Source organism: Cyprinodon variegatus, unplaced genomic scaffold (assembly GCF_000732505.1).
Source record: "Cyprinodon variegatus isolate N-32 unplaced genomic scaffold, C_variegatus-1.0 Scaffold187, whole genome shotgun sequence".
Classification (NCBI taxonomy): Eukaryota; Metazoa; Chordata; class Actinopteri; order Cyprinodontiformes; family Cyprinodontidae; genus Cyprinodon; species Cyprinodon variegatus.
This window is the reverse complement of record NW_015150640.1, coordinates 1003406-1018133: the sequence shown is the minus strand read 5'-3', so window position 1 is coordinate 1018133 and position 14728 is coordinate 1003406. Positions and strand designations below refer to the sequence as shown.

At 39.2% G+C, this 14728-nt stretch overlaps 1 protein-coding gene across 5 annotated transcripts in view; it reads right to left on the bottom strand.

Moving 5' to 3' along the window:
• eml1 (echinoderm microtubule associated protein like 1) overlaps positions 1-14728 on the bottom strand; it is a 64616-nt gene that overhangs the window by 16811 nt on the left and 33077 nt on the right. For 4 of the 5 annotated variants that reach the window (XM_015379243.1, XM_015379240.1, XM_015379241.1 and 1 more), the window contains exons 2-5: positions 9105-9287; positions 5555-5693; positions 1410-1538; positions 1214-1242 (exon numbers count right to left, since the gene is read on the bottom strand). In XM_015379243.1, coding sequence (XP_015234729.1) covers positions 1214-1242; positions 1410-1538; positions 5555-5693; positions 9105-9287 — 480 coding nt within the window. Of the gene's footprint in view, positions 1-1213; positions 1243-1409; positions 1539-3935; positions 3945-5554; positions 5694-9104; positions 9288-14728 lie in introns of those variants that run through there. The other variant, XM_015379244.1, reaches the window with a different exon arrangement.

Sequence of the window (14728 nt, the reverse complement as noted above, 5' to 3'; positions counted from 1 at the left end):
GATGTAAATATGACGCCATGATCCATTTCTCTTTCTATTTAGTAAAGAAAAGTGAACATGATAGGTGAATAGTTGAAAGATAATTTTCCTCCTATAGATGTCATCTAAGCTATATACCAGAAAAAGCTTAATTGGCCAAGATTGTTCACTAAAACAAAGAATTTTACAATTAAGAAAAAGGTAAGAGAATTAAAATATATATATATATATATATATAAGAACTGAAATAAAAACTGTAATTTTTTAAAACCTATATTTGCAACAATAGAAGAGAAAGACAAGGTTGACTCTCACTGTGTTCGCCAGCTGGGGAAAGAAACCGTTTCTGTGTTTCACAATTAGCGTTCTATAGTGAGGACCTAAAGGTTAAAATATACAGTTTTTGGTCCAGGATGTGTGGAGCCTGCAGAGATTTTAGCTTTTCCCGACACTAGACCTGGTTTAGGTAATGTATGAACGAAAGGTTTGCCCCTAATTAAACATAACCATAAAAACTGTACACATTTATAGCCATTTCAAACTAAATTTGGCTAAAAGTAACAGAGTAAATCTATCACAACTTTCAGAAATGACACAATAAAATGGAAATATCTGACTGGGATATAATACTGATGGGATTAGTTGTACAGTATGTGGGGCTGCTGTGCAACAAATGCATTGAAAATGTAAAGCTAATAATAAACTTAGGCTCCTGCTGCTGTTTATATCTTTATTATTTATTTGAACAGAAAGCTAGAGCTGCTAATGAGTTGATTTAGATAAATAAAGGTATCAAAATTCAAAATAAATTGGCTCAAAAAAAACAAAAACAAAACAAAAACAGCAATACCCTGTTTCTACTAAGAAACAAGAAAGAAAGTTACCAAAAGAAAGTTATTACTATGAATTTTAAAGCTGGGATCAAGAAAATTATGCAATGTGAAATAAAAGGATGATGAGAAGAATGAATGTTGAACAGCAGGACATCATGGAAAGAGGCTGAGAGCGGTCCTCTGTGTGCAAAAGGCTCAGCACAATAAACTGATTACAGCTAACAGTAAATACATATACCTTTATAAATAAAGAAAATTCCAATCAATTTCACATTTAGAGTCTGAATCATAAAAATGCTGAGACCAGAGAGAAACACAGAAAACCGCTCAGCATCTACTGCTTATTGGCTGTAATCTTTGATGGTGTGAAAGCTTTAGATCAAGGCTCCTTGGACTCTTACCTGCATTGAATATCGGATCCCTCTGTTTGCTGCAGAATAAATAAACACAAATCTGTCAATCAGCTGCCAAACTGCACAAAAATCATAACATCCTCTCTTTATTTTTAAGATTTGCTTATTAAATTTCTCTCTGCAGTTAAGATGACCTAAAGCATCCCTGACTGAGGTATACATCCACCACTCGTTCTAGTTTTACCTATCGCTCCTTCTGCCACTGGAGTTGCTGCCAGTGGAGCCGGCCCGGGTTCGGTTGCCCTTGGAGTCGCCTGAATCTTTGCGTGTTACAGTTCCCATGTGTTCGTTTGAATTTGCTCTCCTCACAGTGCTGAAGAGAGAGAAAAAAAGGGCAAAACTAATGAACAGGGGCGAACAAATTAAGAAGAAATGTTCCGTAAAATTACTTGACAATAGCTTCTGAGCTTTCTAGCGAAGTTTCCATGTGTAATGATTTGCTTCTGTTATGATGTAAGACCCGCCGTTATGCTCCACCAGGAGCAAGAAGATATTTCAGGCGAGCAGCGTGATTTCTCATCTTAATGCTGAAATAACACACCTTTATAACCCTCTGACTTTTTACATTTGTCACTTGATCTACAAACTTCTCTTTTGTTTTCCTAATGGATCTTTTAGCCCAAAGGTTTCAATACCTTGTAGAATCACCTTTTCCTACAAACAAAGCTTCAAGTGTTTTGGTTTCTACCAGCTTTGCAAAAAGATAAAAATTTTTACCCATTCTTCTTGTAAAATACGGAAAATTTAGAAACTTTAAAGTCTTGCCACAGATTTTTAATTTTTTTCAGGTCTGGACTTTAACCAGATCATTACTAAGATTCTGTAGAAGCGCTTTCCCTCAGCATAATACTGCCAGGCCTATGTTTCACTGTAGAGAATGGCCATGTAGAGTCAGTTTTCCTCCATACAGAAGAAACAAAATAGATTTAAAAATGAACATCTATCATCACTTTAAGTCATATTTGTGCTCTAGCTTATGTTTTCTATCACATTATAGCTTATACTTATTTTATTTCACTAATACTTTAACCAATACTGTTTATTTATACATTTTTATATTGCATTTATATTGTAAATATGTCTAGATATGATTTTACTGGGCTCCTCAGTTGTGCAGTGGGTAGCACTGCTGCCTTGCGGCAAGAAGGTTTTGGGTTCGATTCCCAGTGTGGGGACTTTCTGCATGGAGTTTGCATGTTCTCCCTGTACATGCGTGGGTTCTCTCTGGGTACTTCAGCCTCTTCTCACATAATAATTGAATTTTATTGATCTCATTGGAGAAATGTACCTCTGCATTTAACCCATCCCCTTGGGGAGCAGTGGGCTGCCATCCTGGGGGCAGTGTGTGGTTAAGGGTCTTGCTCAGGGACCCAGAATGGCAGTCTGTGTAGGGCATAGAGCTTGGAATCCTGAGCTTCTGAGTTAGGGCCCCACTCACACAGACCGCCTCTCTGGGTCCCCGAGGAAAGACCCTAAACCCCACACTGCTCCCCTGGCACCGCACAATGGCAGCCCACTGCTCCCCGAATGGGATGGGTTAAATGCAGAGTTCATTTCATTGCTCTGTACTTGTGGCAGTGTAATGACAAAAAAGAAAAAAAACTTCAGATGAGATATTGCAGGAAAATAATTTTTGCCATGTGAAAAACCATTAATGTGTGAATGAGAAAATAAAACATTTTTAATTCTTTTAAGTTAGATTATAAGTGAAATGCTACATAGACATATGGGAAGCAAAACAAGAAAATAAAAAAATTAAGACAGAGAGTAAGGGGAGAATGTTAACTCTTCAACTTTTTCTATTTTGTCAGGAACATTTTTTCAAACCGGTCAAAAAATAGTTCTGCTGCTGTAAATTTTCTCTCTAAAATTGTGTATAAACTTTGTATGCAAAACATTTTTATATGCTCTAATTTCCGAAGTTTCAGACCAAGTACAATGTAATTTCATTCTGAAGTGCTCCATTTGGTTTCTATTCTATTATATTCTGTTCACAATTTGTTCATACCATAACAGTTTCTATTCTTTAAAAGAAAAACAATTTGTCTGCGATAAATGAAATAAACTTCACTGACTTCAAAACTGCTGCAAATGAGAAAATAAAAAGGTATTTGCTTAGTGGGGTTAATATCAGCATTAAAGCAACTTGAAAAAGTAAAACATTACAAAATGATAGGATGATATTTCTCCTGCTACTCGCAGCATCACATCCTCTGACTGTTTAAAACAGTATCATGTTGTTTGGAGCCTCTCTGCAGAGATGAGCCATAACAAAGAAAGAGCTCCATCAGCAGCCGACCAGCCAGCAGGCTCATTGGTCATCTAATCCAGCCGAATGGTACTGTAGGAAAGTCTGTTCAGCCTCTGAAACCGGCCGCTGGCTGTTATCCCTCCTGCACAAACTGTGTGTGTTTGCTCTCTAAAGGACACAGCAGCAGAGAGGAGCTACTGTTTGCCTTGTTTTTCCCTTGAGGAATCACACTGCCCTAATTGGGCCGCAGGGCTTTAAAAGCTGCTCTGTGTTTGGCAGCGCTTATTAGGACTGCGACGAAGCTGCGGCGTATATTAATACAGCACAAACATCAATCATAAGCGACCAATGAGAGAGGCAGTCTGAGGAAGTCAAATAAAACCAAACTGGGTTGTTTACAAGAGGTAGATAAGCTTTTTAAGGCGTTTATGTTAGCTGCTGCAAATGGGCGACTCTCACCTGAGGAACAACATTCTGGAGAGAAAAAAAGAGGACAAAGTGAAGAGAGTGACCAGATATAACAAAGAAAACAAAACATCAGATGGAAACCGGACATGTTATCAGATAAAAACCCGACAGGAAGAGGAGAGAGGAGAAAAAAAAAGGATTAAAAAGTTTATTTTAGTCATTTTAAATAGTGAAACTCATAAATTAATCAAAGAAAGGAAACAACAAGTGTTTATTTCTGATCATTTGGATTATATATCTGTTTAGATGAAAAAAATCACTAAATTCACTCTATTAGAAGATGTTACATAAAAGCAGTACAAAATAAAGAAACATCCTGTTGTGGTCATTTTATGTCCAATACTGCTGACTTTAGAGCTCTCCAATAGACAAACTATCCCTAAACACAAGCTACCTAAGGTCATCCTAAATAAACTGGTAGGCTCCAACCAATCATGTTTAAGGAAGGTTTAGTGGAAGGCAAAAGTGTGGCAGAGACTCTAAAGGATAGCGAAGCAAGGCCCATTCAAGAGGAAATTGCTGTGTTAAGGATTTGGGCTCAAACTGTTTTGTGTTTTACTCCAGTCTCAGAGTAAGGTTCAGATCCTGGACTTAAGACTGAAATGAACTTGCCACTCAATGAGCACAGTGGCCACAATGCATCAACAGAGTATTTCCAAGATGAGACACTGGAGCAGCAATGCAGCTGCGAATAAGGCCACTTTTAAAGCGACTTTTGTTTCCTGAACACCTCAGCAGAAACGCAGGGTGACAGCCACTGCACTGCATTGCTTTGCTGCAGGAAATCATGCAAGTTTGGAAAATACCTTGCAAGCGTTGGGGACATAATCTTCTCAGCACATGGATATAAGCTTTTGTAAGCTTAGATTGTTGTTTTATAAAAACATTTTATTGGTCTGATGAATCAAATTTTTGAGAAAATAATTTTCGGTTTTCAGCTGTAAGCAAAAACAATAAGAATAAAAATAAATCCCTGAACCAGGTTACCCTGCATGTAATGAATTGAATTAACAAAATAAACCATTGTTTCTGTAAATCTCTGTTTACTGTAACTGCGACTTATTCCTTAACTGTACTGTAAAATGACTAACTGATGTCTAATAAACCCAGTTTATTAAAACTGGCCTGTTCAGTGGAGCTCAGCAAAGGTTCCTAAAGTTTTTCTTCTCTTTTCTAGCAAACATGACTGAAGCGAGAACCGACAGACACCAACACTGGAGCTGTGACATCTGTTTGGACGGAGCAGGTTCCTGCTGTCTGCAGCCCTCATCTGATTATGTTAATGTCATCCAGAAACGGGAAAACGCTTTTGTTCCTTTGGCAGACATAATTTATAACTTGGTCTCCACCTGCACACACACATGGCCAGGACAAAGAAGGCTTGTTTATAAGCCCTGTTAAATGTCAGTGGATTTGGCTGATAGAAAGCTTTAACTGTAGAAGGACACCAAAAACACGATGTGTGGCTCAAACCTTCCCAGCAGCATTAGGAGGATCTAAATGTATTTAAGGACCAACACAGCAAAAGCTGTTGAATCAGAAAGTATGCAATATTTTCTAAAGATACCACAATGGTAATAAAAACACTTCTAAATACTTCCTTTCCTAACCTCTTATTGGTTGCTGGGCTGGCATCCTTCCTGGATCCAGATCCAGCTGGGGAGGGCAGAGTGCTGCTGCCTTTCTTTGGCAGGACGGTCCCGTTGTTGACTGTGGGCCGTAACGGCAGAGTAGCGATCATCGGCCTGGCTGCAAGACAGACAGACAGACAGCTGGACAATGAGGCTCTGCTGCAGCTATAATGTTAGAGAGGCAGATGTTTACAGCAGACATGTCAGGGATGAGGTAGTGAGGGGTCCTGGGAGGAGAAACGTGACTTATACCGGGTAATCAAAATGTTAGGAGAAAAGATATTCTATTTGAGGTTATTTTTTTTACATTTTTTTTTCTTATATTTAAATTCTATGGTTTAAGTTTATGTTGCAGCAATGAGAGCTTCACCTCTTCAGGGTCGGCTTTCTGCAAAGATGAGGAGTGTGTGTATTGTAATGTGTGTCTATTCCTGCAGAACAGCATTAGTGAGGTGAGACCCTGATGTTGGATGAGACCTGGCTCAGAGTTTGTGAAATAATTTACAATAACTGTGAACTGACCTCGCCAATCGCTTTGAGTTTACGACTGTTTTACCACCATTAATAAATTATCATTGGCCATTTAGTGCGGGGTCATTACGTGACAGAACCTTTTGCCTGGATGGCATCGATTCATGGCTCATAGTGAGTCTATAGCAGGAGTCTGAAGATCTGGATGCTGGATTACAATCATCTTAAATCCAATGTTATGCATTGAGGGGGGGGGGAGTCCTTCTAGCAGCATGCTGCATTTTGATTTCATAGCTGTAAAATTAAGCAATAATTAAGTATTTTTTTTCTCAGGACTTTAACTTTGCCAATAAAATACATATATATGTGTTAGTGAGGGAAGAAACCAAAAGGTTCAAAGGACTGAAATATGTTTGCTCTATCTGCAGTAATAAATATTTAATAGATGCAGCATCCTCCTGCAGAGACACACATTCAGTCTGAAACACTTGCACATCCAGACCTTTCCAACTGATCTCTCAAGTAGCCATTAATCTGCAGGAACTAGCTCAGGTTTGTAATGTTGTTGTTGTGTTAGAGAGGATAAACAGCTGGTCCATGACTTGGATCAGTGCGTGTTTGTTAAGCTTTTCTTGCTTCAGTAGAGGGAAACAGTCTGCTGGATGTCTGCAGGAAAATACTCAACAGCAACTCGAGGTCTGAATCATCCTCCCATATCTGAGTGAAACTAGGTGTGACAACATTAACTAAGCTGGAAGAAGCTCAGAGCTCTGATCTGTTTCTGCACTAAAACACACATTTCACACCACTGAATCCATAGAGTGTAGTGAGCGTCACGTGAAACCGCTAGTTTATGTGTGATGAAGAAACGGACACATGCAGAGCTGAAATGAAACAGAGGCGCAACAACGAGAGCCTTCATGTTTTACACAAACTGTCAGTGGAAAGTTAAAGGCTCTGAGGTGCTGGACATGAGTGGAGGCAGGCGGAGATGATCAGACGTTTAGAAAATAAGTCCTGATATCATGTAAGGCTGTCCTTGCCTGGGGTGAGCTGTGACTTTTATCAAATTCTGCTCAATTATGAGATCGTCCAACGTGTTTTAATGTTTCACATCATTTCCATCTCACAGATCTATAATTTGATGGTTTAGTCAGATACGTTTCAGTTTATATGTCTATTAAAAAAGACAATTGCTGAAGCAGCTTATCTAATGCAGTGGTCCTCAACCCTGATCCTCAAGGATCACTTCCCAGCATGTTTTACTGTATGTGTTTTCTTGCTGCCGCACACCTGAATTACAAGAAAGAACGATTAACAGGCTTCTGCAGTTGATGGAGAAATTAGGTTTGAGTCTCCTGACTGTAAAAACAAGAGTCAAGGCAAATGGTAAGATCCAAAGATCTGTCTGAGGACTTCAGAGAGAATAGTGCTGCAGCTTAGAGGTCCAGTGAAAGAATTAAAGAGGCCTTAAAAGAGTTTAAAATCAGTCGGTTCAATTTAGAAGTAAGCAGGTGGAGCATATGAAAAAAAGAAAAACCCGCCAAGACGCTTAAATCTGGACCTTCAGCCACATTCCTCTTAAGAGTAGATTGCAAGATGGAAGAAGAAGTCCCTAGGAGTACAAAAATGTCCTCATTTGACATATATTTGGCTCTTTGTGAATGTTTAGTTAATATATTTAACAGCAGGTATGCATTTATCCAGAGAGAATGCAGACAAAGGTCAGATCACTGCTAATAATATACAGATGCATCAATATAAATAATTTGGACACCAGAACAGAAGGAAAGAGGATCAGAGAAGCTCGTCCTTACAGAGTGTTTCAGAAAAACATGAGGAAATCTGCTAAATACATATATGCTAAAACATGCTGGGCCCTGCAACATGACATGACCCAAAACACAGCAGTAATTCCACAGAGGAGTTTAAGAAAAGGAGATTCCTTGGCCTAGTTAAAGATCTGGATGCTGTTTTAGAGGGTGTGGGGTGACTTAAAGAGGATTCCGGCTGCTCAATGGGTAGCATTGCTGCCTTGCAGCAAGAAGGTTCCAGGTTCAATTTCTGAAAGAGTTTCAAAGGTCCTCCCTGTGCATGCGTTGATTCTCACCGGGTCCTCCGGCTTCTTCACGAAGTCCAAAAACATGACTGTTAGGTTAATTGGCGTCTCTAAATTATCGCGACTCAAGCTGAGATAAAGCGTGACAGAAAATGGTTTGATCTTTCCTAATCAAAGGTCAGAAATTAGAATGGTACAGGGAGTGACTCACAGTAGGTATTCCAACCAAAGAGGTAAAGATTGTCCTAACGTTTTCCATGGATTGAAAAAATTTTATTTCAATAAAAATTGTTATTTAAGTATTATTAACTCACTCTCTTTCCAAATACAGATTTAAAAAATCTATTCTAATTACAAACCTATCAGTCTGATTAACTTTTTCATTAAAAAAAATTACAGATTAAATGTTTTTAAAAGTTAAAAAATTTTCTGCTACTCACTTTGCATGACGTAAGAGAGTTAGAAGGTAAAAATGTTTAACTAAATCAATGTTTTGCCATTTAATCAGTCATTTACTTCTTTAAGCCTGTATATTTTACAGTGTGCAGCAATAAACCGGATATCCAGGTGAAATGTTACCATTAAGATCCTTACAGAGCAGGCAATGACCGAAATGTGCACAACAGGCCCGGTGAGTGCAGACAGACTACACAGTCGGCATACCTGACTTTCCAAAACTGCTGTCTGCAGATGGAGATTTTCTCATCTTAGTCGAGTCTATAAGGTCAATGCAAAGGGCGTTTAACAAGACAGTACAGTCACGGAGGACAGGACGGAGAGATGGAACGGAGAGACGGAGAGATTGACAGCTGGTCAGGGGAGAAATCAAACAGAATCTGAGCTAAAACTTTAGCAGGAAATACAACTTGGAAAAAAAATAACGTGAAAAGAGAAAGTTTTACACACATAATCTAAGCATAGTTATATGGTAGCTCTCCCCAAAACAATAAATTATGTACAAAAAAGGTAAGTAATAATTTAAATTAGGTTTTGTGGTACCTTTGGTGGGACCTCTGCGGGACCCCATGGCCTGCTGCTCCTCCGACAGGTTTAGCCTGCGAACGACATCAGCCAGAGCCGACTTTAGGAGCTGGATCTCATCCTCCTGCATCTGGACCCTCTGCTCCAGGGAGGCGATGCGGTCCGTCACCTCCATGCTGCTGGTAGCTGATGCACTGTCATCTGAGGAGACATGGGGGGAGCTCAGATCAGAACAGAGGGTAAATTGTCAACTTCATCAAAAAAATGACAAATTTAACAGGTAAAGATTGTTTTATGGACATAACAATCAAAACCACCCAGGAGGTTAATCGCAGCTGTCAGTCAGTTTCTAATGTTTTCTGGTTTCTCATCAAGCTGAACAGATTATTATCGTGTCTCCAGCTGACACACAGATGGAGGCCAAACACGGGCCACTAGGGTCCACTTTATTCATGAAAACACGCGCACACATGCATGTGCTGGGTCTGCTCCATTAACCCTTTGAAGTCACAGTGGGTTGATAAAATATTCATGTAAATCACTGCTCTGTTTTTCCCTGTAGATTTGTAAAAACTGTGATGTTTTATTCATGAGGCTGGGTGATTAGACCAACCAAAACCCTGGGTCTCCACTCCCAGTCTGACTTAGCCCCCCTGCCGTCTGACAAGCTTACGGAAAAGGCTCTTGACCTGCATAAATAACATCGTCAATCAGCTGTAGAAGTTGTTGATTTCAGTTGCTCTACTGAAAGCAAAGAGGTCTAATGAGGTCCCAAGCCTCCATGACTCAAACAGGATTCGATAGAGTATTATAACCCGACCACACATATTCATTTAAATATTTCTTTTGTAAAGTTTTCTTTTTGATAAGTAAAAAGAAGCTTGTTTCTCTACAGAGGACCTCCCTAATTTCAATTCTGTCCACTAAATATGTACCTGATGTTACCTTCCTCATAAAACGTGTTATTTTATATTTCTTATTAAATAATAAAGTGACATTTTGTTTTATGTCCTTTAATAAAATGCTAAATAATGTTGGGTTAATACCTTAACCCATAATCCAAACACAGAAGACACCAATGATGTGACACTGCACAGCAGATTTTGGTTTTAAAGGAATAGAACACCCAAAACATGATTAGCCTTCATTTTCTACTCACCCCCATGCTGAACAACACTCTGGAGTACTTTTTTGATATCTCAAATGCATCTGGAGATCTGGGAGGCTTCTTGCTGTCTGCTGACATTCAAATAATGGAGGTCTATGGTGCCCGAGGCAGAAAGGTCCATAAAAGTTCACAAAAAACGTGTCAATATTCCTCCATACTGCTCGTCCAATGTATTCCAAGTGTCCTGAGTGGGTAGCGTCCATAATTTACTCGAAATGAAGTCATTTAGAATGTTTTTAGAGGATAAACAGTAGTGTATAGGATTTCCTGCGCGTTCATGACGCTACGGAAACCGCGGCAGACCAAACCAGATGAAAGTGCGCATTCAGCGTCTGCTCTTCCAATAATGCAAGCGTAGAAGAAGAAATGTGCTGTTTACCTGTGCAAAGAAAGAAACAACGAAAGAAAAATGTCTGAGGACTTCAGTGTTGAGGAAGAGCATGAGTTCTTTGCCGAGCCGAATGCTCACTTTCATCTGGTTTGGTCTGCCGCGGTTTCCGTAGCGTCGTGAACTCGCAGGCGCACGCTTTTAGGAAATACTATACACTACTGTTTATGCTCTAAAAACATTCTAAATGACTTTGTTTCAAGTAAATTATGGATGCTACCCACTCAGGACACTTGGAATACATTGGACGAGCAGTATGGAGGAATATTGACACGTTTTTTGTGGACTTTTATGGTCCTTGCTGCCTCGGGCGCCATAGACCTCCATTATTTGAATGTCAGCAGACAGCAAGAAGCCTCCCAGATCTCCAGATGCATTTGAGATATCAAAAAAGTACTCCAGAGTGTTGTTCAGCATGGGGGTGAGTAGAAAATGAAGGCTAATCATGTTTTGGGTGTACTATTCCTTTAAGGTAAAAAATATTTTCACATGACATATTTTCATATGTTTCTTGTCTGGATCTCTTCTACATTTTTACTCGGTTTTCATCCCATCTTTGACGTGCTGGACCCTGGATCCAATCAACTGCAGCAGAATCCTCTTCATTGCAGAGTTTTGGGAAACTCATTTTAAATGGAACCAAGATAGTTTTTTACTCTGAAAATCTACATGGTCATTGCTGCTGCTACCTGCTGAAGAAAAGACGAATGTGCAACATGAATAAGAACATTTAAGGAGTCAAGACCTCTGTCTCTCCTCACTCTTCCTGCAGCTAATGCTAAATTAAATCTTCAGAGGTGGCTGCTTGGTCGGTTAACATGTTACCAACTAGTCAGATTATTTAGTCCTGTATAGACATCAATATGAGGGTTAGATTAGATCCAAATTTAAGTTCAGCTAACAGATGTAGCACTTTACCAAACTAAAGCTCATCAGTTATAAGTAGCTTTCTGAATGGGTAACACATCCAGATTTGTTTAAAACGTTTGTAGCTGCACCTCTGAAATTTAAGAAAAAATGCATCATGTGAATTGGTTTCACTTTTCTACTTAGTCTCACCAATTTTAAAGTGTTGGTCTAGTTAGATTGATTGATTTATTGTCTTTATTGATCTCACAGTGGAGAAATTTACATGTTTCATCAGCTCAAATAGTCAAAGAAGAAGAATGTTTTTTTTTTTTTTATAGTAGGAGCATTATACAGGGTTATTGCACATGGTGTTTGAATGGGTATTTATATGGATGGATATTTAGATTTAAATAAACAGTTATTTCACTGGGTTTCAAATATAGAGAAAAATGTTATTGCACAAGGTATCAAATATTGCACATTATACATTGCACAAGTTATTGCTGTTGTACTGTCGTATTGTAGAGTTTGGTGGCAGCAGGGATGAATGACCTCTGGTAGTGCTCCTTTTTACAAACAGGGGGTAAAATCTTTCACTAAATGAGCTGCTCAGCTTCTCTACAGTCTGATGCACAGTGTGGAAAGTGTTGTACATGATGGATGTAAGCATGGACAGAACCATCCTCTCAGCCACTTTCTCCACTGAGTCCAGAGTGCAGCCTAGGACAGAAGCGCTCTTCTCACTAGTTTGTTCAGTTTCTTTCTGTCCCGCTCTGCGCTGCCGGAGGCCCAGCAGACAACAACTAGTTTCGGAAACAGCTTGTTTACAAGTTAATTTGAGAGATCTCTTACTTTTCTCTAAATGGACTGTTCAAAATATTGTTTTTGCAGGAGATCAGCCACCTACTGCCACTTAGTAAATCAGTACCAGTTCAATAAAGACAGCTTTAAACGACCCATTGGTCGGAGTTACTCTTGTAGTTTAGCTGTGGGACAGCATTGTACAGAATTTCATCATCTTTTACTGTCGGAAAGAAGACAGTTGGTTTATCGCTCGTTATGGAAAAATCACAAAATCAAAAAAAAATATCAATAAAATTACCAATTATTTATATAATTATACATAAACAGCTACAATTGTAGTTAAGCCTTTTTTGGGTAGGACTACGGTACCAATCAGCAATCAGAAAAGACTTTCACCTCCAGATCAAGCTCAGCACACACACTCATGGGATGGAAAGTGTTATCTGAAGAAGGTTTGGTTGTTTGGAAGCTTAATGAAGCCACCTGCCTCGCTGGTCTGACCGATTCGTGTCCTAATCGGTCTGAATATCAAAAAACAAAGCAAGAAGTAGAGCTGATTTAAATCTGCTGATTCACCATCAGGCTTAAAAGAACAATAACGAATCCACTCACAGATTTCAAATCAATCAGAACATTTTTGATGATGAAAAATACCAGCGCCACCAAATATAGAGAAAAAAAACATGAACAACATTTCTCCTAACTGCAAATATCTCAGTGAGGTGATCCTTGCTCATATATGGAGGTGAATGTCTTTCAGGATGTGAATTCCCTCAAATAAAGCTTTGCTTGTCTTTTGAGAATCTGTTGTGAAAATGGACACAATGACAGTAACGCTGCAGCACAATGACTGGGTGTTACAGCTCCGTGCTAACATCCTCTGTCTGTCACCCCGTTTCCTGCCAACAGAGTCAGAGAAGGTAAAGAAATGCATGTTCCTCCAGAGAAATGTGGGCCACACCAACTCTGGGGATTCGACTGAATTTCTTCTCTTACTAATAAAACCCTCACATACTTTCTGTCCAGAGATTCAGATTACTGAGATGTCAATCCTTATTTAACAACATACCCATCACACTGTGGAGTATCAGACACTATTGTGCTCATTCTGTGGGCGAATGGATCTCTGCCCACTTACAATCTCCAGTGGGGTCTTCACACCTGTCAGCCATGAGCTGAAATAATCTCTGTCAGTCTTCCTCAGCTTCCTAGCAACTTATTTTTTTCTGTCCTCATTTCATTACTGGACCAAAATGTGTCGGGGTCACAAATCTGAGACAGTTCCCTGGCTTCACCCTAATGCAGCTGGGCGTGATGCTCCCCTATTAACTCCCCCTGGAAGATGATGGGATTCAGGCAGAAAGCTGCAAGCTTGACTGCATGTCCATCACTGCAGCTGATTTTCCTGCTCAAAAGGAACAGAACCTGCAGCAGCTCCATCCAGGTCAGAAAACAGACTGTTGATGGTCACTACAAAGATCATCCCACTTATTACAAAAGTTTTTGATACATGCAGAAATTTAGAAAAGCTATGAGGCAAAACTTACATTTTTAGAACCATTAAAAAAAGTTTATATGGAAAAAACAAACATTGAGTTACCAGAAAAGAAAAAGTTTTCAAATGACGACTTAATTTATTAGAGGTAAAAAGACATCCAATAGCAATTTGATCATAAAACATAAATCAAAAGTTTCTGATCTCTGCCAAACATTTTACAGGAAATCACTTAAATAGAAGCCATGTGAAAAAAAAAGGAATGGGCAGTAATCCCTATCACAGAAATCCTCTGAGGAGCTCTAAACTTTTTCACAGCATTGAACCATAATATGCAGAACCTCTTCAGGAATTTAGACAGAACATGTGGAGGTCATTCCAAAAATCTTTGACTCAAGCTGAACACAATGTTTTGGGCATTCTCGTGAACAGATGTTTTTTTTTATTTTTTATTTTTTTAAAAACATCTGCCAATAACCCAGAGAGAAAAAGACTGATTAACGTTCGCCGTCGTCGCTCCAACAGAGCAGAGATGCTTCACAATGAATAAAATGATGGAAAGTTAGGCCAGCAGGATAAGCTGTAGGGGGGTTTAAAAAAGAACAATAAATATTTAAGAAAAACAAAAGTAAAAATGTAGGAAAAGTTCAAACAGCTGCAGGAAAAAAGCTGTCATAACACTCTGGCTGGGGTTTGTTTTCCAAAGAGCACGCTGGTTGATATAATCTCCGAAGCTGCTGGATCCGGCTTATTGACGGCTGGTTTTAATTCCAGAATATTCATGCATTTGTCCAGATGGTGCATTAGCACTGCCACTTCAGCTGGTGCAAATCGTTCCTTCAGGACATCACTGTCTCCCGGTGAATCACATGCTAAAATAGAATTATTCCTTTCCCTTTGCTGCTGACCTGACTAATGTAAGCTTCTAAAATAATAAT